This window comes from Schistocerca americana, chromosome 2 (assembly GCF_021461395.2).
Source record: "Schistocerca americana isolate TAMUIC-IGC-003095 chromosome 2, iqSchAmer2.1, whole genome shotgun sequence".
Lineage (NCBI taxonomy): Eukaryota > Metazoa > Arthropoda > Insecta > Orthoptera > Acrididae > Schistocerca > Schistocerca americana.
This window is the reverse complement of record NC_060120.1, coordinates 326,240,868-326,267,679: the sequence shown is the minus strand read 5'-3', so window position 1 is coordinate 326,267,679 and position 26,812 is coordinate 326,240,868. Positions and strand designations below refer to the sequence as shown.

General features: G+C 39.1%; 1 protein-coding gene across 2 annotated transcripts in view; it reads left to right on the top strand.

Annotated features, from left to right (window-relative positions):
* LOC124596549 (Werner Syndrome-like exonuclease) overlaps positions 1 to 26,812 on the top strand; it is a 66,161-nt gene that overhangs the window by 36,797 nt on the left and 2,552 nt on the right. For both annotated transcript variants that reach the window (XM_047135732.1, XM_047135731.1), the window contains 2 exons: positions 23,646 to 23,787; positions 23,887 to 23,988. In XM_047135732.1, the coding sequence (XP_046991688.1) occupies positions 23,646 to 23,787; positions 23,887 to 23,988 (244 nt within the window). The remainder of the gene's footprint in view (positions 1 to 23,645; positions 23,788 to 23,886; positions 23,989 to 26,812) is intronic.

The window sequence follows — 26,812 nt, the reverse complement described above, 5'->3', positions numbered from 1 at the left end:
TCAATGAAGGGCTGTGCTGTGATAGTGCCACGCAAAACAACAAGGGGTGCAAGCGCCCTCCATGAAAAACATGACCACCCCAAAACACCACCGCCTCTGAATTTTACTGTTGGCACTACACACACTGGCAGATGGCATTCGCCATACCCACACCCTGCCATCGTATCGTCACATTGTGTAGCATGATTTGTCACTCCACACAACATTTTTACACTGTTCCGTCATCCAATGTTTACACTCCTTACACCATGCGAGGCATCGTTTGGCATTTACCGGTGTGATGTGTGGCTTATGAGCAGCTGCTTGACCATGAAATCCAAGTTTTCTCACCTCCCGCCTAACTGTCATAGTACTTGCAGTGGATCCTGATGCAGTTTGGAATTCCCGTTGATGGTCTGGGTCTGCCTATTACGCATTATGACCCTCTTCAACTGTCTGTGGTCTCTGTCAGTCAACAGAGGAGGTCGGGCTGTACGCTTTTGTGCTGTACGTGTCTCTTCAAGTTTCCACTTCACTATCAAATCAGAAACAGTGGACCTAGGGATGTTTAGGAGTGCGGAAATCTTGCATACAGACATATGACACAAGTGACACCCAATCACCTGACCAAGTTTGAAGTCCATGAGTTCTGCGGAGCACCCAGTTCTGCTCTCTCACAATGTCTAATGACTACTGAGGTTGCTGATATGGAGCACCTGGCAGCAGGTGGCAGCACAATGCACCTAATATGAAAAACTTATGTTTTTAGGGGTGTCCGAATACTTTTGATCACATAGTGAATTGAAGAAGATGAGATGCTTTGATGTGCTGAAGAAATTCTGACTTTATTTCAGATAAGTCGTAAGTTTGAATACGGGAGTGTAGGAAGAAGATAATCATTGTCAAAAAAGCTATGAGCCCATTTCACTCTTTACGTCATTCACATTATTCAACCCAACATTAAGATTCTTCTGCTTTGTGTAGTCAACCCTTTATTAGAAGACTGAGCTGTGTTTTGATAGCAATGAAGTATACATTATATTCAAATTTTAATTCATTTGTCAGTAGAGTGAAGTTATCGTATTGCCAAACAAATATTTTGCTTTATTTTATCCGTAGTTGTCAGTGTTTGTCCTGTGAATGTATTACTTAAGTAAAATAGGAAAAAACCACCTTCAGTCACAGTTGTGATTTTGTTCCAATGCATGATGCATTTCGAGCCCTGGGGACTCATCTTCAGTGTGCTTTAACGGTCTGCATCAGGTTTTTTTTTCTTCTTCTTCTTCTTCTTCCCCCCCCCCCCCACCCCCCACCCCCTCTCAGATTTAAGTGAATTCTGGTCCTGGTAAGTTTACGATAGTATATTACGAAGTGGCACACTGTGAATATAAGTTTACAAAACTAAGACAAATCGAAAAATACCATACTGTTTCCAGTAGTGGATAGATGTTTTAAAGCACAGTATGGGTAAACATACATATACATAAGAACATACATATACATAAGAGTATAAATGCAAAGAAACATGTTTACTTACATTGTGCTTCAAAACCATGTATCCAGTACTGGAACATAAAGTTATCTTTCGATTTGTCTTAGTTTTGTAAACTTATATTCACAGTGTGCCACTTTGTAATATACTATTATAATCTTACCAGCACCAGAACTAACCTTAGACGCTCAATGACATTGGAGACTGGAGGTCTGTCCAGACAACTAACATGAAGATAGCTAACTGGAAGTTTGAAAGAGGTACAGAACTCGGTTGGCAAATAATCAAAGACAAGACTTGAATAACTATGGCCTTTAGTTGCTCATCTGAACAAGAATTGTATAATGACTTGAATAAAGGTACACTACTCCTGATTGCAAAATCCCATGGAGTGAACTATGTGGCTAAGCATGAGTGCGACCAGATCTAGAGCAAATATTAAAAGTCCAAGCCCAAGGCCTGACCTACGCAGACGTCCGTCCTGGACTGCTGCCTGTACTGAACTCTCTCGCAAGCTACACTGCCCCACCTTTTATCTGTGCAACAGGTTGCGTTGTCCCTTCCACATTGGCGCTTCTGACCACCACACTTTGGGGCCTTATATGTGACTGTATATGGTCCCCACCACCACCTTGCTGTGCCTTGCAGCTTCTTCACATGAGCTCATCTGATAGTGTCATGAGTCCACGTGACACTGCCAGCCAACACCCAAGCCTTTGCCCTTCCTGTGATGTCACCTTTGTACTCCAAGTAATTTGTAGAAAAGCTTATTCTTTCTGGCTTCTGTTCATTGCAGTTTCTAAGCACCTGAAAATAAGCCCCCAGGACTCGAAATGCATCATGGATTGAAATAAAATCACAACTGTGACTGAAGGCAATTGTTCTTTATTTTTTGACACAAATATTTAATTGAACAGTCATTATATGTTTTACTTTTTTAGGTAGAGATTCTTAAATTTATAGACAAAATACTATTTGCATGAATGTTTCCGAAAAGCAATTTATGTACATAAAATTAATAAATAAATGTGTTTTGAAAATAGAATGAAATAACATGAACCTTTCTAGGGTCTTCTTTAAGAAATCAGACCCTCTCCCGTCCCCCCTTTGACAAAATCCTGGCTATTTGCTTGTAACAGCTGGTGAAATTACTGGTTGAATGATGGCAATTACTGGTCAGTTCTGTGTATATTAAGCAAGTACAAAAACTGATTGTGCAAATTTCTTACAGTAAATTAATTATATGTTCAAAATTTTAAAACTGAAAATGGATGGATAGGACCAACAGGCAGTGATGATACAAACTTTACGTGATTATTATAAATAATTTTTATTGAAAGATTCCAATGTGGAATTGGTCATTAGAAAAAGTTGTTACTGTTCAAATTTTATCAGTGACTCACACAAGTATAAATTATGTAAAGTAAGGTATCTCGGACCATGTATTTAATAATCTTGATCATATTAAGCACCTCAGCAGACACTAATGTTAATGTTAAATGTAAACCACCTCAGCTGTATTATTACACAAGTATTGCAGTATTACTGATTTCATCCATAGAACCTTAGCACAATTTGACAGCCTGAAGATGTTCTATGAATGATACCATTCATAACATGTAATAATACTGGCACTCTTTCATTTTCAAATGTTTCCAACTGTGACAGGTCTGTCTTTATAGGCCTCAGTTGCTGCAGCAAAAAGAATTGATTTTCTCTTATATATGTCATACTAAGCAGTGAGCTGTAAGCTATACAGTATCTCTCCTTTTTCTTTTTCAAAACCATCTTAATGTCGTGTTATGACTTCAGCATTGGAGGGCAAGGGACATACATACTGCTATCTAAATTTTACAGTATATTGGCAATTTTTACTTTATGGGCCATCTGACTACCACTGAATGAATCACAATTTTCGTGCCATATGTGTTTCTGCAAGGTATCTTCAGTGGCCTGGAATATGTACATATTTTTGCTATATATTTTACATTTTGGTCAGTGTATCTATAGGTTATAAACAGTTCTGGTGGTTGTTTTTTGCTATTATGTAGTAATATTTTTGAACTGTACTTACAGGTTGCATGGACAATTTACTACATATTACGCTCCTGTTCCATTTTTAGTGTTGTTCTGCTTCTTGTAAATGCCAATTTGCAGTTCTATTATCCAACTTACTTCACCATTCACAAGTTCTATTGATTGCTCAGAATAACTCTTGATTTTTACTAAATGTCAGATGGGACTAACTCTGAAAAAGTCGTAGCCACCATATAATTGTTGAGTATCAACAAAACTAGTGAATGCAGCCGATTCGCCCCCTCTCGTGTTAACCACCTCAGAATACTGACCCACTGCTGCTGCTTCTGCAAAACAAATTGCTGAGTCATCATAATCCCCTGCTCATATACTGTCCCATCTTCCTGGCTTCCGAAGTAAAACATCTGGATCAGAATATATTTTACAATTGCAACATGAATTATTTAAATAACCTCTCTTTTGCATGAATAATTCATGTGCACTTTCAGGAGAATAAATGTTATAAATGATGGATTCTACATCAATTGGTGCATGAGATTGTCTGTTTAATGTTGTTCATTATTCTACAAATTGATTGTATTAAAGAATTGTGTGTTAAATCATTTGGTGTCCATTTGTGTATAATGTCATTCTTGTAAGAAGTGGCCTCCTCTTTCTACTTGAGCATTCAGGCTAGTAATGTCTCTCAACATTCTCTTGTAATTTCCATATATAACATCAGTATTACCATTTATCACTTTTCTTACGTAAATGTGTTTTGATAGTGTTTTATGATGCTGTTATGATTCTAATGTGATGCACAGCAGGTTGTCAGTATGTTTGTTACTGGTAATTGATTACAAACTAATTAATCTTGTAATTAAAATACTTTGAAAAGATCTCACCACCACTTTGCTTTAATTGTTACCATCCCAACTCAATTTTCATATCTGTGACACTCTCTGCCCTTCTGTATGAAATAAAAAACAGGCTGCCCTTTTGGAACTTCTTGGATATCCCTTGTCAGTGCTATATGATAAGGATCTCATACCATGCAGCAGTACTCCAGAAGAGAACGGACAAATGTAGTGTAGGCAGTATCTTGCACATATGTGTTGAATCTTCTAATTATTCTGCTAATAAAACAGTTTTTGGTTTGCCTGTCCCACAACAATTTCTGTGTGTTGGTTCCAGTTTAAGACTTGTGTAGTTGTAGTCCTTAGGTATTTTGTTGAATCTACAAACATTAAATTTGTGATGTTTATTATGCAATTGAAATTTAACAGAACTTTTTTTCTACTCATTTGGAGCAGCTCACACTTTTTTATTGTTAAAGAGCCAGTGCCACTTTTTGTTCTATGCAGGTAACTTATGTGTGTAATTTAGCAATTAATTTTGGTCTTGTGATGACTTTACTAGATGGTAAACAACAACATCACATACAATGTAACAGCACTGCTCAGACAATCTCCTAAAATGTTTATGTAGGTTAAGAACAACAGAGTACCTATAACATTTGTTTGCAGAACTCCAGATACCACTTCAGTATCACTAGATGACTTTCCATCAGTTGCTACAAAATGTGACCTTCCTGATAAGAAGTCATGAATCCAGTCACCCAACTGAGGCGGTACCCCACAAGCACACAATTTGTTTAGAAGCCACTTCTGAGGAATTGTGCCAAAAGCCCCCTGGAAACCTAGAAATATGGAATAAATTTGAGATACCTTTTTGATAGCACTTGTTACTTCATGTGAATAAAGAATCAGTTGTGTTACACAACAACAATATTATCTGAATCCATGCTGTTTGTATCAATATATCATTTTCTTCGTGGTATTTCATAATGTAGCAAAACTGACAGTTGCTGTGCACACTAAACCTACATCATATACAGGGTGACAATTATTGGACTGTATAAAAAAACTAGTTACAAACTATGGAGTGCACACGCTTCATTCAACATGTAAACACCATTACAGATATTCGGATTGAGATTATGACATGTTCGATATGCCTGCCATCATCGGTGATGATGTGGCACAGATGAATATCAAAATTCTGCATGACCTGCAGAAATGTCAGAACATCAATGCTGTTGATGACCTCTTGAATGGCGTTTTCAGCTCAGCAATGGTTTTGGGGTTATTGTTGTGCACCTTTTCTTTAATATAGCCCCACGAAAAGGAGTCACATGTGTTCAGATCCGGAGAATATGGCGACCAATTGAGGGCCGTGCCAGTGACCTCTGGGTATCCCAGAATGCAGTCCCAAAGTGTTCCTCCAGGACATCAAACACTCTTCTACTTCAGTGGCGCATCTGTACTTATATGCACTGGGTGTTTACAGTTACATGCAAGATCCTCTACATTTGTATCCATCCACATCTTATACTCTACAATTGGTTCAGTTGCATTAATTGTACATGTTGCCAAACCTTTACCCACTGCTGTCATTTCTGTAGGTGTTTTTTTTATTGATCTCATTGTAGTTGGCCCACTGCCCTTGCTGTGCTGCCTGACATACTTGTCACACAGCACTTGTCATGCACTGCACTTCTTGAAATGTCCCCTTTCAACAGAAATAAGAAATTGTAATGTGCAAAAATTTATTGCCTAATTATTATTCAAAAGTCCAGGTTTGTCATAATTATGTGGAGCAGTCTGAATTATTAATGTTGTTTATGCTGCTAGGCACATTGTGTATGACGTCGTACACAACGATAAGGAGAGGTGGGCTACAGAGCGGCGCGGCAACTGTCATTGTAAGAAAGCTGGACGGGAGCAGAAATAATGAATGAACAAGTTAATACAGCAAATAGAAGAGTTACTTAACTTACTTGTCTCCAAGCATACAGAGACTCATTACAAATATTGCAGCAAGAAACAAAGTCCAGCTATGCATGTCAGCATGGTTGAGGTTTTCTTCATTACAGCACAAACTGTGGTGTCAGAGCCGCAACTAGATGGTGTCCGTGTAGCATCACATGGCAATGTAGCTCTGAGTGTAAGTCGGGTGGGCAGTTGCTACTGGCTGTCCTATGTTGCAGCGTCAGAAGGTGCCTGTAGTACAGAGCTGCTGGAGGTGTGGCTCAGCAGATGTGCCCCATTGGATCCTCCAGATTCCGCGCGACCACTATTGGCATCGGACGGAAACGTGTCATTTTGTTACCAACCATGATAGCCGTGGTTGGTATTGATATGTGATACCGTACTTGGGCTTATACCCTCTAGAATATCTGAAGCATACAACAGCTTAATAGATCATATGATGATCAATTATAAAAATATTGTTATAGCAGGTATTGTAAACACACAAATCTCTGATCATTTAGATCCAGGATGTAATAACAATATTATAAAATGAATTGATTGCTACTCAGCAGCCAGACAGTGGTCATGTGCTTACGTGAATGTATGTGTGTTTTCTACTTTTTCGTCATGCTGTCTAAGACACATTGTCTCCTCTGTATGGTGAGTAGCTATCTATGCTTTTCATAGTATTGTTGTTTAGCACAGATGTTAGTGATAGAATGTGACACTGAGTTTAAACAAAACAAAACATATTTACATTAGTGAATATACACTGTGTTTTCAAGATGTTCTTTGAGAAAAGAATCCTGGGAATTTGTATATGGATGTGATGGGACTAATAACAAATGGAAGGTGATTTTAAAACTTGAAGCTTGGCACATTGATAGCACTATGCTATTAAAGAAAATAACTGTCAATAAATTGTCAATAAAAATGTTTCCAAACCAAACATGTAGCACTAGATGATAAAATGAAAATGCAGAATGAGAGAATAGAGAACATGTATAGATTGCACAGACTGACAAACATGAGTCACTGTAAGACACGTACCAACAGTGTAAATATGAATATTGCAAGGAAGTCGAGACTAACAGTAGAAAGTATTACATAATAGAGATGACGTTCTAGCCACGTTTCAAAGTTTTGCTGGTTGGTAGTGAATGAAATCGGGAAAAATACCATGAAAACAATAATTAACAGTAAATGATGATAATGTTTCTGGCCCCACTATAGTCAGCACTATACCTAACAATTATTTTACATGTACCATGACAACTGATATGTGAAACAAGACAGGCTCTAGAGATATGAGGGCAGAAATGAACTGAAGTGTTGCAGATTACCTTCATTCACCATCAAAGGCACTCTGCAGATAAGCAACAACCTCTGGAAATAAAAAAAATACAGTTTGGGATGAATTTCCTTCTTTCCTGTTGAAGAAATACAAATGAGAAGTAACCAAGCCAATGAGACATCTAATAAAAATGTGCATGAAGATGGAATGTCACCACAGGGTTGAAACTGTAGTCAAGAGAAAGGGGAAAGGGAGCAAGACCAGAACTGCAGACCAGTTGCCGTAACAACAACTATTATCAAAGAAATAGAAAAAATTATGTTAAATAGTATATTTTTAGATATTTCAGAAATTTTCAGTGAAGTTTGGCATGATGCATTCTTAACAAAACTTGTAAACATTTGTGTCAGTGGAAAGCTGTTGCTTTAATAGAATGTACTAAGGAGAGTAGCTCCATATCTTTATCCTGAAGCATTAAAAACTGAACATTTGTGTATCCCTTTCTACTGTAGAGTCGAAGCCGTCACATCACTATAAAAAACTGTCCAGGTGCGAGTAGGACTTGCGCTCTGAAGGTTCCGTACAAACTTAATTATGTATATAGACAGTTCATCCATTCCAGGAATCAAGAAACTAGACAATTTTTGCATGTTATTGATGTTGATACTGGCAAGATATCGGTCCCAGGGATTCAAAGACTTCTGAAAATCTTTTAACATTGTTTGAAGTCGGATAACAAATGAAAAAAAGAAATATTTTTTTGTGTGATATAATCTCAAATTAACAACTTTCTGATTTTTTCCCCTTTTACTTGTAGTATGAAACCTTACTTCTTGCCATATTTTGTGATTCTACATCAATGGGAAGTACATTATAGGTTTTAACGAGTGAGTTTGCGAGTTCAAAATATGTTACATAAATGGATATATTTTGGGGTTACATTGACTCAGATGTTTTGCACCGCCAAGGGACCATACACCTTATTATGTGACGTAAATTTCAACTTGATACACCTTCTGGTTCCTGAGAAAAGGGTTTTTAACAGTCAGATAGACAAAAAACAAAGTGGTCCTATAAGGATTCTGTTTTTTTACTGATTGAGGTATGGAATCCTAAAAAGAGCTTTAGTATTACAGAAGATAGAGGTATGAGTTAATACAAAAAGAAAGCCAAGAAGATCGTGTAAAATCTAATAGTCTTAATATATGGACTACTTATTGATGAATATGTTACAAATATGATAAAATGTTCTCGGGTTGACAGCTGAGTCAATGCGTTGTTCTCCAACAATGTTTCAGCAAGCTTCTTACTTCCCATCTTCAGGCAAAGTGTTGGGTTCATGCCTCATCTGTGTCTTTATAGCTGCTGGACCACAGGCTTCTCTGCATCCTTAGCACTGGTGGACCAATCAGATGCAAATCAGTGGGTGGTGGTGGGGGAGGGTTGATGCGAGTGGCAGGTCCTGGCATCTCTGTTTATTCCATCAGCCACCACTGTCCTGTCTCCATCAGTGTGCTCTCATCATTTTCTTGCTAATGTTGTGTCCCACACAGTGCTGAGTTGGAAGCCACTATCCCAGTTGCCGAGTTATCATTGACTCGTATGTCAACTGCCTCTTAAATAGCAGAGTCCCAGAATCCATTCACTCTACGCAACATCGTGGTTTATTCAAATTGAAAAGTGTGTTCTTCATTAAGGCTGTGCTCTGCTACTGCAGATTTTTTCTTTCCTTTAAGGTGAGTGCTTCTCATGTGCTCAGAGAGGCATTGTGTGATGCAATGCTGCATCGGTCTAGTATATTGTTTTACACATCCACAAGAAATGTTGCAGACACCCGGTGTTCTTAGACCAGAGTTGTCCTTCATTGAGTCCAGCACATTCCTGATTTTTATTGGAGGACAGAAGATGGTTTTGATTTTGTTCTTCTCCAGTATCCTGGCAGTCTGCAGTGGGTGGCCCCGCATATGGGAGGAATGCTAGGCCCTTGGTGTCCTCTTCTTCCTGGAGGTCCTCCTTCTTCTTGCTTGTCTTGAGAGCGCGTCTAATCTGTATTTCAGTGTAGCCATTCTTCTGGAAGGTTTCCTTCAGGTGCTGCACCTCAGTAGGTAGGCTGTCCTTGTCTCATATGTCAAGCACTCTGCAAATAATGGTAGTGAGCACGGATTTCCGTTGTGCAGGAAATATATTTGACACTGTTGGCATCAAAACAGATGAGGTACCATGAGATTGTGGTCTACACCTTTTTAAGAACCGAGGAGGTTTTTGTCCAGATGTACCCAACAGAGAAGGTGCTTCAGAGCAAACAAGATGCACTCTTCCTCCTGCAGAGATATGGCAAAATGATGTGAAAACTGGCATGAGGGACTAAGGTAATTAAATGAGCTGACAGAAGGGCCAAAAAGGGAAAAAAACAGTAGCAACATGTAAAGTTTATCATTATAATTATTATTAGTGTATGAAATGTTTTCTTTCTGACAGATACAGTGTATCATGTTGCATTACAAGGTATGAGTTTTCTCTTCACTGGAGTCCTTATTGTCTGTGTCGTAGTGATCTTTTGCACTCAGTGCATATTGTGCTCGCTGCTGCCAGTCTTTTGTTTGTTATTAATTCTATTACACAGAAATGAAATACTGGAATCTACATCACTAATGCTAGAAGTTACATGTAAGTATACTGGGGCTATGAGATTGCCATCATCATTATTCGAAACTTATATCATGATTTCTAGACTATAATCGAAGATGTAAATAAATGCCTACAGTGGCTTAAAGTGAGATTAATCCTATAATACAGTGCTATTTCCAGACTGAAAAATTAACTGTTTCTCATTTCAGGATAAAACCTTTGTGGCATAGTTTGTATTGGCAGCTAACGGTGTGGCGATATCAAGAGCCTGCAGTTAGTGACTAATCACATTTCTCCTACTAATTGTTTTGAAATTTTGTCCATGCCAACATTTACCTGTACAATCGAGTGTGCATTGCACCACTCAAAGGAAATTCATTTAACTTAAAGAGTAGAGAGGTATTACTTACATCGTTATTATATTGATGGCTAGTAACACTATGCAATTTTTTTGCCAGTTGCACTTTGGAATTTGTATCAGCTCATGCAAATGGAGAAGATAATATTGCTGTCCTCATATATTACAGACCCAGTGGAAATGAAGTAAGACTAATGTGATGCAGATGTATCTTGGAGCTGGCATGATTGTAGCCCAGGTACACACTATAGACAGAGAGAGACAGGTGTTTTTTCATGATGGTTTCTGTTTTGACTGGTAATGAATTTTAGTGATGATTAGAAAAGTCCCTGAATGTTATCCCTTTTGATATCGTATAAACACAAATTGATTTGCATTCATAGAACAAATAAATATCAGTATGTCATGTAACTGCAGATAAAGGTTTTACAGATATTTGTGTGCTGAAATTATTGAGACAGTAGCTAAGTCTCGGAAAGGCAACACCCCCTGTGGTTGTCTCCACATGTTTTATTTTTATGGCGTTAAATAATTATTTGTAATACAGTAAGTTTCAGGGTTATGTGTAAATGTATCATAAGGGATTTCATGTGTTAACAGTAGTCACAATAAATAAGTTCCTTGTATTCTGAAGTTGATGTGCAAGGACAATAGAAGAGTAAATAATACAAAAAAGGACAATGCAGTCTTGTGCTGCTACACGTTGATTAGCATTGGAGATAAGGATCCAAAGAGTAGATTACTGTGCTTTGCATCAACGTGATCACAGCCAGCCATTGAACATAAGCACAGTCTTTGCAAGATAGTGGTAAGAACTATGGCAAGAAACTGTTGCATTGTGCAATTTCAGGTTTGTAGTTTGTTGTTGTTGATTAAGTAATTCACATTTGACTTGGTCTTACTTTAAACTGTGGTGTATTTAATTTGCTAGCAAGATGAGTTTAGTGCACACACTAAAATCCTAAGAACTTATGTAAGTGCTCAGCATGTTGCTGTATTTTGTATCGAGAAGTTGTACTACAGTTGTAAACATGACTTGTTCCACATCATGCAGGAGGTTGCAGCTATAATCCACAGAATATGCAACTAACTTACTGGCTTATCTCCAATTTGAATCTGTTTGTCCAGTTTCTGCTCTAGTCACATTCCTCGATTTTTTGAATAAGAGCAATCTTCTGTCAGCATCTGAAGTAATATATGCTTTTATTCTGCTTTCACTACACCTACACAGTTTTGGATGTGTAGGCATTTTAAAGTGATTGTATAGTACTGTAACCCTCACTTTGAACCACAATGAGTATTGAGCATAAATTCTTCTATAATAACAACATAAATAATCTGTAAGTGAATGAACTGAAGAGAAACAGTTCTTGACAATTCATCTAAGCTACAGTGTAGTGGAGATCGTCTCAGAATGGAAGACTCAAGTCCAAGCATGACTTGGTTGGATAACACATATATCATAATCAAAGTTCCATATAGGCAAGAGATGGCAGAAACCACAAGTTCATGATCTGTATCACTAAACAAAGAATAGACAGTTGCCAGTGCAGAGTCCACTTGTAGAGGCAAGTTCATTAACAGCAACTAAGGCAAAGATCACAATCGGGTGGCCTTATATTTTGCCCACTACAGAGGTTCATGTGACTACCCTGTTGTATCACCCTTGTTTCTGTCAGTGGTCTCTTGACATGTGAGGTGTTACACATATTGATAATTCTGTATCATCTCTCTGCATGTCTGGCGGGGTCACTAAATCTCTCCTTTCCTGACCCAGCACACAGGGATGGTACCCACCTTGCTAGTGCAGATATGTGGCAGAACTGGCTGTGAGCTAACCAGTGTTACTGCTAAATGCTCTGGGGAAATGTGAGGGGCTGCCAGTGACAACAGCACTGGGTCTGGACCTTTTTTCAAATGCTCAGAGGCTGCTAGGAGTGGAAGCATCCTTTCAGGATGTGGCAAGATTGGTGAATCCAGATGAATGTCTCTAGAAATGAGCCACAGCACACTCAAAGGAAGGACCTGGCGGCCATCCTCAGATACCTGGGAATGGAAAAACAATGATATGGCTGCAGCGGTGGACTCCTTGATAAAGGTGGCCATTAGCCAGGATGTTGCAACCAGAGTAGGATGTAGTATTGGCACAGTATCCCACATGCTGTAGCTACCAACACTACCTGGTGCTCCTGGATCCCCCAGACCCACCCTAGGCTCCATCCAAATATTTGTGCCCACACTGGTGCACCCACACAGCAGAACAACATAGCTGCATGTGCGTCATGTTCCGGGGGGGAGAGTTTGACACAGGAGATCCAGAAGCGTCTCATAACAGGGCGTATATGCCCCGAGACAATGGGGAAATCTGGGAATTTTTCATTGTTTTACTTTCCAATTAAATTTTTGTAGTTTTGACTGGTAAGAAATGATACTCTAAAACCTTTCCTTTGGTCCACTACTGCAGAATAATACTGCAGCAAGAAAACATAAATGAGAGAATAACACCAAAATAAAATTTTAGTTACAAAGAAAATGCACCATTTACAACAAAACTCACAATCATCTGCCAAGGGTGAAATGTGTCCAAGGCTTTATGATGACGACTGTGCAAGGCTTCACAACAAGAAACTGCTTTTGATGAGCATGACATCACAACTATTTACATTTATAACAAGTCGTGGGAAAATATGGAGATTGTCATTTGAGAAGCATTACTTGGAAAGTAAATTTCCTTTTACGCAAGATGAATTATGCTGCATGTGAGAATGTGCAATTAATTTCTCAAGTCATGGAGTGTTTGAATTTCATTCAAAACTTTCAGGACCAGCTGCTTAGAAAAATTCTGGGCCCAGAAGACCAGCCATTTATGCTGTGTTTCAAAACTTATCAGCATACTTGTATGTCATATATCTTAAAGAGTAACACTCTAAAAAAGAAAAAAAACTAATTTCAAGGTTAGTTTTTCATATCTATTTTAGTTCTTTCATAGATTATAGATTATGCAATAACAATGGCAACAAATATAATTATCTTTTAAAAAAAGAGCAAGGTGAATTCTTGAGCAATTTAACACATAATTGACTTTTGTACAGAAAAGTCAAAGCGCTCATCAGAGCATTTATTCTGACAGGTAATCCACAAAATGTTCAGTGCACATCAGTGAAATTTCTTGTTCTGCTTTGTTAGGACCCTTCTTTCTTCCAAATACCTCTTCATTCTCTCGCTTCTTCTGTTTCTTTCTTCTTCTGTTAAGACAACTTTGATTTTAGTGTCCGGCCACCTGTGACCATCCACAAACCCTTTATACTTCTCCCTGTCCTGTACTACTGCCTGCAAATTCCTTTCTTTTATTCCTACAGCCTTCCAGTCATCTCCGACTTCCTTCACCCAGTTATTTCCTGTATGACATGTTGCATTCCATATCTTCATAGTCAACCTCTCCTCATCCATCCTCATCCAACAAATTATAACCTCCTCTTCCACATCTCGCTTGATATGGGTTCAATATTTTCATACAGTTCCTGTTGTGTTCTGTGTATCCAGATATCTGCATGTTTTTTGGTGCCCCATATCTCTCTCAAAATTTTTTGCTCGTCCTCCTCCAACTGAATACAAGCTCTCTTGCCGAGTGTGATTGTTTCTGAATCATAAAGAGCAGTATCTCTTACAGTTGCTGTGTAATGTTGCAATTTGGCATTCCGTGACAGATTTTTCTTGCCATATGTTGTTTTCACTGCATACTGAAGCTTCTGCAAAAGCTGTGTCCTGTCTACTGTGCTACTGTTGCTCTGTATGCCACCAGTTATCTTCTCCTCCAAATAACGAAAACTGTTTGCTTTCTCGACCACTTGGCCACCTATCTTCCAGTCAGACTGAGTGTTCAATGTCTTGGTCTTCTTATATGCAATCTTCAGTCTGACCTTTTCTGCTGTTTTGGCTAGATTTTTTAGTGTTGTCTTTGCTTCTTCTTCTGTCTGATTTAAGAGTGCCATGTCAACAGCAAATGCCAGGCAGTCCACTGTTGCGTTATGTTTGACCTTGTACCCTATTTGCACACCTTTGATCTTCATGTTACTATTTAGCTGTCTCCACTGTCTCACTACTTTGTCCAAAACCAGGTTAAATAAAATGGGTGACAGCCCATCCCCTTGCCAGACTCCTGTTTTTATTTCGAAGCTGTCTGACAGCGTACTGCGATACCTGATCCTGGCAGTAGTGTTGCTTAATGTTTCCTTTATTATTGCATGTGTTGTAGCATCCAGTCCTCTGTCTTCTAACACATCAAACAGAATACTTATGTCAACTGAATTTTAGGCCTTTTGAAAGTCAACAAATGTCACTATTATCTTTTTTTCCTTTCCTGTGTCTGTGTTTTCTGTTATCCTTTTTATTCTAAATATCTGCTCTGTACACTTCCTCCCTTTTTTCAAGCGACACTTGTACTCTTCTATTGTTAGCCTCAGTTGTTCTTCACCTCTGTTGAGCAAGATTCTTGACAAAACCTTGTATGCTAAGTTTAAGAGAGAGATGCCCCTGTAGTTATCCGGTACTTTCTTGTCCCCATTCTTGTGTAGTGGTATTATAATGGCTTCTTTCCAGTCTATGGATGTTTTCTTATTTCTCCAGATATCCATTATTATATTGTACACACTTCTTTCTACTTCAGGCCAACCCCACTTGATCTCTTCAGCACAGATACCATCATTGCCTGATGCCTTGTTGTTTTTGAGGTTTTTAATTGCCTCTGCTACTTCTGCCCTGGTGGGTGCATTGTCTAGACTATCCTGACTTTTGTCCCTAGAGCATAAGTGTGTCCACTTTACTGTTAGTGCTTCTGCATTCAGCAAATCCCTAAAATACCTAGCCGTTTCCTCGCACACCTCTTTCTCGCTAATTTTTATTGTGCCATCTTGTCCTATTACGAAGGGTTCTTTTGCCTCGAAGCCTTTAATTCTGCTCTTCATTTCTCTGAAAAAGATTCACGATTTGTTTCTTGAAGGCTGTTTGCTTCTTCAGGTTTCTCATTCCATCTGCTTCTCTTGGCAATTCTGATTGTTTTGCTAGCAATTTTTCTCGCATTCTGGAAGTTCGACAAGTCTTCTTGCTTTTACAGGATTGCCATGTCATCCATGCTTTCCTCCTGGTCTCGACTGCATTCTCACAGTCATCTGTGCACCACTTGTGCTGCCTTTTCTTGTTGTTAGTAGCAAGTCGCACTTCCTCTTCTTCCATCATATCCCTCACTCTCTTCCAATCACTATGAACTACCATTCTCTTTGCATACTCTGCTATGTGTTTTTTCACAACATCTAGGTTGATTCTGTGAGTGTTTATGTTCCTACATTTCCTTGCTCTGTCAGGTATCCATCTGCAACCTCTCGTTTATGCCCTTCGATGCAGTGATACTATGCAGGTATCTACGATCTACTACAAAGGCTGTGCCAAACATAGAAGATTGCTTTGGCTCCCTAACACCGGGTTTCCCGATCAGAATTACGTATCCCTATGATTCCATCTTGCATTTGTCCCTGAATCTTGTTTCCTATAGTGCCAGTATGCCAATCCCACGTTCTCTCATACTGTCAAGAACTTGTTTTTGCTTGCCCACCTTCATCATTGTCAGGCCATCCCATTGGGATCAGATGCCTTTTGTGGCCACTCCACTGGAATACAGATGCCACTCTGTTGTGGGAAGGTTCATCCACCTTGATGACCATTAGGATTTGCCAAATCTTCTTTTGAAAAGACTGGCCATCTTCTTCTGCGCCTCAAGCCGTTGCCCTTTCCATGCTACAATTCTGATTTAGAATGATAAGGAAAAAGGATAGGCTTAGGATAGGTCATTGTGGGACACACTTTGTCTGGCTCCTCCCCTTTGGCCTGTCCAGCTTGGGTAACCCATCTGGTAGCTAAGCCACTGCCGTCATAGCCCTCCAGATCCAGAGCACAGATGCCTCCTCGCCCACACTAGCAGCATGGGCATAGCCCTCCTCAGGGGACACCGCCTTAACGTAGCAGTGAAATTTACATCCCTGAGGGAGGAGAGAGGGGGGGGGGGGATATTTTGATGACCAGTATTATAGCTGAAAGCTTAGCTTGTCATCTAGCTATACTGAATGCATATTTATTTAAACCATTAACTTTTCCTATTTGTATGTTCGCACTACTGAGCTGTGATTTTACTATTGGCTGACTACATCCAAGTCCTATGCTCTGAATATCTGCTGCCACTGGCTGGCAAACCACATAACATGAGATATGATTGGCTGACAAAAGTGCATCACAATCTTGATTTCAGTACTTTGAAAGTTACCATGCTGTAATTGGTGGAATAAATATTTATATGTGAATGTATACTTTCCCGGCGTATACAGCTGGCGAAGAGTTCTCGGGCTTCCAGCCGGGTGGCGGTGTCTTCAAACAGCGACGTTTCGACGAGTGACATACTCATCATCTTCTGGCGAAGTCAGAAGATGATGAGTATGTCACTCGTCGAAACGTCGCTGTTTGAAGACACCGCCACCCGGCTGGAAGCCCGAGAACTCTTCGCCTAAATATTTATACTTTCATAATACGCAAACATGTAGTGCACTTGTTGCCACATATCAAAGATCTTTCCAAAATGCGTTGTTTTTTGCTGTGTTTCAGTCCATAAAGTCCCAAGAAGTTCTATGCCAGTATATAAAACCTTTACCTATCAAAGGATTTGTAAGTTTTACAGCTCCAAGGGAAAGTATATTGTTGCTTAACCTGGAAATAGTGTGTTTTCACATGGGAGAAAAGTATTTTTAACTGGGAAATCCGGGAAAAATTTGAGAATTTTTTAATGTTGTCCACACATACACCCTGCATGACGGCACCCATAAATGAGCTCTGTCAGGTTTCAACCACTAAAGGGCATGCACCTGTAAGAAGCTAGGAAGGTGTTCAGTGATGAAGCTGATTTAGCAGATCCTAAAGCTTTCAGCATTCACACTTAATGGAGTGAACAAGCCTTTCCACCATTCCATGTGAGGAAAAATGGAAAGGGGGTGTGGTAAGATCAATAATATCATTAACACCATTACAGGTGTAAGACCATTTGAAATTGGCTACAGTAAATTGGAGGACTGTTGTTGATTACCAGTATATGGGTTGCACCCTCTATGACGAATATATGTTCTGAGGCTCCCACAATATACGAGAAGTGAGAAAAGGAATCCCAACAATGACAGACATGGATCCCAGGAAAGAGTCCACAAAGTCGGCATGAACTTGATTTCATAGCTGTATCAGTGTGGGCTACAACAAGAATGACTGGGATTGGCCTTGTTGGTGTGCCTACCAAATGGCACACTGCTACACCAACCATGCAACAGTGCCATCTATACAAGGGCCGTAGATGTAGTAGTGTGCCAGTTGCTTCATCCTTGATAGTGGATTGACGCATGAGATGAAGCACCTTACATTGCAGAGAGGATAGAATTTCATCTTGGTCTGTTTCTCATCTTCTGTAAAGAGCACCACCTCTTGCCAGACCTGAAGTTGTTGCCACCGATGAAGATAAAACATACACAGCATAGATCAGGCGGATATGCACCAGAGAGCTCACAAGCCAACTTGACTGGGGATATTGCAAGGCCCCTTGAAAAAGTGGGTCATGGCAAGTCACAGTACTGTCTCCTGGAAATTTATAGGGAATTTGTCGAGTGATTGCTTCAGTTGGCTGTTTGGCTGAATTCAAACTCTTTGCTGATGGTCAGATTCAGAATCAAGCCCTAACGGAAGGCAAGATAGTATGACTGTGTTACGATTCAGAGAAATGCGATAATATATGAAATGTTGGAGATTCTCCAGAGAGACCATCTGTGAAGGCTGTAAGCTGTGGCAGTTGAACAAAAAGTGACACAACTGATTTGTGGTTGGTGATAAGATAAAATTTGCAAACTCACAAAAAAATGTGAAATTTGTGGATACCAAAAATGATGGCCAATACTTCCGTTTTGACCCAAGAGTAATGCTCATGAGTTGGAGTAAGTGTCTTTGACATAAAATCAATTACCCTTTCCTCTTACCTTATGAGTTACCATACTGACAAGGTAATGGTCCAATAAGACATGTCAAAACCTACCCTGAAATTTTTTGCACAGGAAGAAGACAACGAAAGAAATACACTGCCAAAATTTCATCTGCTAAGAGGAACTGCAAGTATTTTGTAAAAAATGTTGAAGTTACACATTTTTGCCATGCAAAGAACAGCTTATAATAGATGTTTGTACAGCCCTGCCTGTCTAGCGTGCGACTCCAAGAATCACTCATGCAGCACTGCATAGCAGAATTATCTGGAATTCACAGACACCAATTTTAAACACCTCAGTCCTGGTTTAGAATGGAGCAAATGGAAGCGAACACGTGTGAATGAGTATTTGCAGAAGATTCACTACCATTCACTTGTTTATGGGTAGAATTGTTTATACTAGAGGGAACAGAGGAGAACATGAGGTAACAAACATTGTCTGTGAATGCTGTGTTATTAGTTTTTGGAGCTAACATTCGTCATACAGGATACGACTCTATCTTGTTAGAGCCACAATGTGAAACTTTGCCATTCAGTGAGGATTATTTTGCATGGCAAGCTCACTGTTCTTGATGAAGTATGCAAAATGACGCAGAGAAGGAAGAATTTAAGTTCTCAATTTGTACGGAAACATGACATGCGTGGAGATTGTGCACTTTACATGGTATTTTATCTCCATCTCTCCTTAGCATTGGTCCAAAATTTTCTTTGTATGTTGGCTGCCATTTTTCCTTAGCTTCTCATTACCATTAAGGGGAAATTTATAAAGAGAACACAAATTACTGACGTCCAGCATCATCTCAAGAGGTGACACAGCTAGTGTTTGCACTACGCGTGTGAGGTCTAATGATCATATTCTTTTCTGTTTTTTTCCTAAAACAAAAATGGTCTAGTGGCAAAGCATGTACTTTGTGATCCAGAGAGTGCGAGATAAAATCCTGTTCAGGCCACAACTTTTCACTTTAATTTTTAACCGAGCATTCACTTCTCACAGATGTTGGAGTTGCCACAAGAGACATGTGGTTGGGATTCCACGTTGAACTGCAGGACTCCATTTTCCAATTAGGCAACTGGGGAAGGTTAGGGACATACAAGTAGCTGCAGTGGCGTCCACTTGAAAGACCTGCAAGAGGCCTACTGGGTACACCAGACAGAATTCTCATTTACTCGTGCTTTTTAGCTTGTTTGCTCCAGTGAAAACCTGACTTAAACTATACAAACCTTTGTTTTTAATAACTCCATATTGACAGTTCAATACTTGCACATATAATTCTGATAAAAGTGACTAGCAGAGAAAATAAAATCATGGCACTGTTTGATACCACAGATGACTTCCATCAATGAGGACTTGTAATTTGTTGAAATGAAATGTGTTTTGCAGTACTACATGTTATAACAATTATTGTAGGCTATTCCTTACAATAATGTTTGAATGTTGTATAATAGACTATCAGTGAAACAGTTCTTTGTTTATTCCCTGTAGTCATCACAAAAATGCAAAGTGTCTGTTGAGTGACAAAAACAAACATCTTTCGTGCATCAGGAACACAGGCACAAAGGAAAACTAATGCAGTCAGGCACTAGTTTTATTTAGACAGAACTGGGATGGAGTCAGAAATGGTCCCGGCCGTTCTGCGTATTGCACTGCATACCAGGCATACTTGATCGAATTTGTAAAGCGTGGCGAAGAAAACTGGTAATGCACAAATGACTGGAGCTTAAGAATACTGTTCCAGTGATAAACTGAAATGAGAGAGAGGTATCAGAAATTAAGTTGTCTGATAATTTCTCAGAAAATGGTTTCCACTGTCAAAAAAATTCTGCATCAAGCCGTTGAATCGTACTAGTAGGTCCAGGTGGAATCCAAATTTTATCTACAGATTTTTCATCATTCTCCACAAAAACAGAGGCTTTGTTATGTTCAGACCATGAATCCAACAAAAGCAATGAATGAGTTTCTGCAGCTGGTAGGAATACGTTTCGAACGAAATGTTGAAAATTATTCTTTCCCGTTTTTCCAAATTTTGATATGTCGAATACAAGATTTTTGCAACTATACAGACCATTTTTTATTTTTGGTCCTAATTTGCCTTGCAGTTCTTGACAGCAGATATACAGCTGCTGAAACAGTAAACCACTCATACTTATCACTGGCATTATTGTATATGAATGTGTCATTGCATTGATTGATTGGGCAACCGTCTCCGTCCTTTTTTCACCCCGAAATGATAAAAGTGCGGTATGCACACAGTTCTTTCACGAAACCTGACTGATTAGTGTTATAAACAGCATTTGCGAGGATAACAGTAAGTTTCGTCTTTACTTCAGCTATGAATTTCTCTATCGCATTGTCTATCACTGGCAGCTGCTCTGCATGTTTACATGACGTAAACATGGTAATTTTCCCACTTCCTATTCTGTACGATTTCTTGAACCTGCGTAGTCAGGTTGACAAAGCCTGGAAATTAGCAATGTTCATGTCAGATGCAGTTCGGAGGGCCCAGTCTTGTAGATCTCCTTCGGTAATGGTGCATAGCCTCTCAGGGGCAGTTCTAAATCTTTCGAACAGTTTTTCACTCAGATGGTTTTGGGTTTCTGTTTGGCGCATATTTCTTACTTCTTGTAATTCACTCTTCCATTTTTACAGTCCACACTCCAATTTTACAAAACAAAAACACCTTTGCAAATGGCTCTGAGCACTATGGGACTTAACATCTGAGGTCATCAGTCCCCTATAACTTAGAACTACTTAAACCTAACTATCCTAAGGACATCACACACATCCATGCCCGAGGCAGGATTCGAACCTGCGACTATAGCAGTCTCGCGGTTCCGGACTGAAGCGCCTAGAACCACACGGCCACCGCGGCCAGCAAACACCTTTGCACACTACATATCTTCAAGCACTTTTTCCCCTCCTTCATTTAACCAATATTTCACTGACTTTTCTTTGTCGCTGACAGCTGTTGCCGTACATGTTTGTTTGTAGGCTTGGAAGGTATTCTTCTTCAGTACTGTTACTGACACAATTGACATCTGCCCTACCACAATTCATGGAATAATCACAGTTATTTCCTATTTCTTGTAACGTATCCACAATTTCAAATGATCGATATCATTCGAATGAATGCTAGGGAAATCAACTAACAAATGACACATATGTATGTCCTCAGGAGAAGTTGGTGATTTCAGCTAGAAGCCACGTTCTTCATATTTCACCATTGCTAAATTGAGAATGTTAATTGGATTCCACATTACTGTGAAACTGGAAGAAGAAAGGTACTATTAGCCTTATGAAAGCATAATAAATATTAATTCAGCTTTATCTGTATTGTCTATAGTTACCAATACTGCAAAAAGCAACTGATAATTTGTAATGGATGTTACTTGAGTGGCTAATTCAAGAGAATAGTAACTGTGTACTTCAGTGTCATAAAAACTATCAACAAACGGTAACCTGAAACATCCTTTACAAATTACGATTGGGTTGTGTTGTGTTTCCTGTTTACAAATGTACTGCTGACCTTGGCTGTGTGTGTGCCTAGTTGTGCATGCGCAGTTGCTGCAGCACCATTAGGGGTGTACATTTTTACTGTCGCTTGGCGTGCTATGAATTTGTCAAGTTTCAGCTATTTTTTAAATACTTGCAGTGCCTCTTAGCAGGTAAAATTTTGACAGTGTATTTCTTTCGTTGTGTTCTTCTTGTGTAAAAAAATTCAGGGTAGGTTTCAAAATGTCTTATTGGACCATTCCCTTGTGAGAGAACCACTCTGATCCCGTGTAGAGCTGTATCTGTGACCAACACCAATGACAAGTGGGTCTGGTAAATTGTAAATCACAATTCGGACTAATGGTTGGAGGGTAGATTTTAATTTCTGATAAACACAATTGCACTCTTCTGACCATTGAAAAGTTACTCCTTTGTTCTGAGACTGTTCAGCAGTCAGGCTACCAAAGCTGAATGGGTGATAAATTATCCATAGTAGTTCAATTTTTCTAGAAAAAACTGAGTATCATTAATGGATATGGGCACAGACATATTTTGAATAGCCTCTACATTTTCTGTGATGGATCAAGGGCCCTCTCCACTGAGAATATAACCTAAATATATGTCTGAAGGCTGAAAGAAAGTGCATCTGGGAAAGTTGCATTTAAGCCCTTTCTGTACTAGGGCCACAAAATCCAGGTGGAAATTCTGCAAATGCTCATCTGTTATACAACCATTCACCAGAATATCTACAAGGTAATTTACACAATCTAACTGTTGTTGCTGGCTTAGTTGTTGCAGCTGAAGCTAGAGAAATCGGGTGTCCATGATAGTGTGTCATGAAGCAGGACTAGAGTTCCGTATAGGCAAGCGGTGGTGGAAACCATAAGTTTATGTTACATAGCACTAAATGTACAGTAAATAGTCACTGCAGAGTCCCCTTGTGGAGGTGAGTTGGATAACAGATAGTGTAGCAGACCACCACTGGGCACCGTGTCATCTATCTGTCTGGCGAGGTTACTAAATATAGCATAACCCATCAAAAGGACATAATTGAGCTACAGTCACAGATTTTGTCAAGTCATGCAGTGGTCCAAAATGGTGAGCGTTGGCTGGACATAAAAAATTGTGGTGGTTGTGGACCTTATTAAAACTAAAACATTCTTGCATTTTGACATTTGCTTCACCCTACTGTAGCTCAAACATTCTCACTTTTTTACATTTATTTCACCATGGTTCCTCCCTCTCTCTCTCTCTCTCTCTCTCTCTCTCTCTCTCTCTCTCTCTCTCTCTCTCCCTCCAACATTCTTCATTTGTTTTTCTATTTCCTTCATCTTGTCTGGCTGTAACTACAGAAAGCATACACACTGGTTCTCTTTTTGTCAATAAGTTGGCTATAATACTGTATAAGCAATATGTTTATGAACACGTCATGGTCATTCATTATTGACATGTAACTAAAGAATAAGTGTAGTAAGAGATGTCATCTAATAAAACTTTTGACAATATTCTTCCTTTTCAGTGATCTGTGGAAACTAATTCGTGATTTTCCCATTAAGTTCCAAAGCATGGATGAAATGAAAATAATAGATTTGGGTGTCCTGGCAAATAAGGTTTTAAATTGTTCGCAGAGATGGAGTCTAGAAAGACTTGTGAGATATGTGGTGAGTGTAACTGATGCACATACGTATTTGACACTGTACTATGTGTGTTTCTGACATGATACTGTTTTCTTGCATTAAAATGGATGTTTGATCTTACAGCTTCACAAAAATTTGGACAAAAATGATGCTGTAAGAAAGAGCAATTGGCAGCTTGAGTTGCTGTCAGAAGAGCAAAAGCACTACGCTGCTGCAGATGCTTTGGTAAATACACACAGGATGTCTTATTAAGAACACAGCTTTTAAGAGCATAATCATGTGCAAATTTAGTGATGCAGTTAAGTAATTTACATATTATTGCTGTGTATGTTACTTCTGATTATGTATGAAATATGTTACTCAAATGCCCTCCATGACTCTGCAGGCACACTTCCCTTCTTTTGATGAAATTTTCCATACTTTTTAGTGTACTTACACTGCTAGTTCTGAAACTGCACTCATTGTAGCTGCAGAGCAACAAATCAGTTTCATGTGTTGTGCACAGCATCTATTATCATTTAATGTGCGTATAATATTGTCATGTTATAATCACACTAAAGTCCAAATCTGAATGCAGGTCGTCAATGAAATATGACACTTAGTAGTGAATGCACGTTTATTACGAACACCAAAGTACAGCCAGAACATAATTTCACACCTACATGGAGTATGCAGCTGTTTATACAAACATCGAATTTTACAGAATACACAAACACTACAAACATAAGATATTTCAAGAACGTTCCAGAAATGACAAATATTTTTAAAAAAATGCTGGTTGTTGGGTTTAAACTGGCAATCTTTAGCAAGTTATTTAGTGATGATTGCATTATTGCTCCCTCCCCTGAAGAAACTGTAACCCTTTGTTTCAGAAGTTATCATTGGAACTGACTGCTCCTCTGGACCGCAGTGGGAGTTCATACAGAGGAGGACATGGATGATGTGTCTGTGGTTTTTTATTCTTGATGATAGTCACAATCCTAGACTTCACATTTGATGTCTGACAGTTGATAAAAGATATGACACAGCCCAAAGTAGCACTTCAGTAACATTTCCAATAGCCCTATTTTCTGCACAGGCAAAAAAATCCATACCCAGTCTCTCAAGCTGTACTTCAGTGCCCGGCACTTGACGTTATAGTCAGTGCCCGGCACTTGACATTATAGTCCTCTCAGTCTTTCACTTTTCATATGTGAGCCAACTGCCTTGCTTCTTCAGTTCTGTTGATGGTATATTGGACATAGTCATCCTGAATATCATCTGGTTGTCTGTTCAACACAAGGCATATATCAACAACTTATCTGCCAAATTCTTATTTAAAGCATTCGGTGAGGCCATTCGTTTGTGGATGGAAGGCAGTTGTCATCCTGTGTTTAATGTCACAATGTGAAACTACCTATGATACTAGTCTTGAATGGATGTCAAAATTTCCTCTACAAGGAACTTTGCGATTTCCGAAGCTTCAGCAGTCGGTACCTCTTTGGTGGCAGCACAATGCATGATGTTGTCAGTGCAGACTGTTATCCATCAGTTCCCTTTTGTCAGCTTTAGAAACCCCCCTAAGAGATGTTGACTTTTTTATTATTATTCTTTTTATTCAAATATTCTGTGTAGCTCCCCCCCCCTCCCCCCCCTTAAGGAGCTTAATGCTTAGTTATTACTAAGATATTCAAAATTGTGTTAAAGTACTGTGTGCTACATCCATGCCATTTCATGTGCAATATTTGCTCTGTTATTTTATATAGATCACAAACTACAAGAAAATAGCAAATAAGTAAATAAAAACTCTCCCGAAGAGGTTGATTCCAATTTAGGCACAGTTGGCACCAGATGCCATGAGGGTAACTGCGGCATGTGCTTTCATTGTTGGCATTATTTACAGTGGCTCACATCATGTCTAAAGGATTGGTAGAGACCTGGCCAGTGATACCTGCATCTGATTCTGCTTAGAGTTTTCACAAATCCCAGGTGACCACATTTTGGAGCATCGTAGAAAAATTTCAGGGTAGTTAGCTGTAGATGAGCTGGGATGACGAGCAACCATTACCGCCTCATTGGTTCATAGTTCCTCTTATTCGGTGCTCATATATTAATTGGAATTCTTTGATCAGTTCCTCTTTCAAGGCTTCAGAGGTTTCCGGCAATGCTGGATCTTCCCCCTGTTCAGCACCAGTGTCATTTAATGCAGTAACGACTGAGATTTCATTCACAGTGCTGTGTTCTGCCAAAGGATTCCTCAAAAGACATTCAGCGTCCTTGTGTTTCCATCCATTTTTGTATATAACTCTGATGACATACTCATGAAACCTCATCAGTCATCTTGCCAGTCGACCTGTTGGACAAACAGTTTGTTAGTTGTCATGCCCATGCATAAAGCAGCACACTGGTGGCAGCTTAGTTGGTAGATAACATTGCTGTTTTCACAAGTGGCCTTGCCCTTGATAGGGTAGGAGATTCTAAATTATTTCAATAATCTACATGAGAAAATCAAATTTACAGTGGAACAAGAGCAAAATAAAAGCATCAACTTTCTGGACCTAAATATTACAAGACATAACAAAACATGCTCATTCAAAATTCATAGGAAAAACACAATGACTGACACCACAATCCCTGCAACCTTCATGTCACCCAAATATCCATAAACAGGCAGCATACAGCTCAGTGCTACATAGGGCAACTAAAATACCATTGAACCAAGAAAACATGCAACAAGAAATAAACACAGTGAAAAAGATCCCAATTGCCAATGAGTACAATGCTTCCATGGTTGACACAATCCTAGAAAAAGTGAAGAAAGACCCAGGTACAAACGGTACCACAGAAGAAAAAGAGAAAAACATAAGTATATCTAGCAGTCCGTACATTGGTAATGTATCACAGAAGATTGCAAATATTTTCAAAAATCACAAAGTAAAAATTGGGTTTTCTACATCTAGTAAACTACAACAAAAACTAATACACAGTATAAAGTGTAACATGATCCACACTCAGACTCTGGAATATACAAGGTCACATGCCAGGAATGCTCCATGTTCAACCTAGGTCA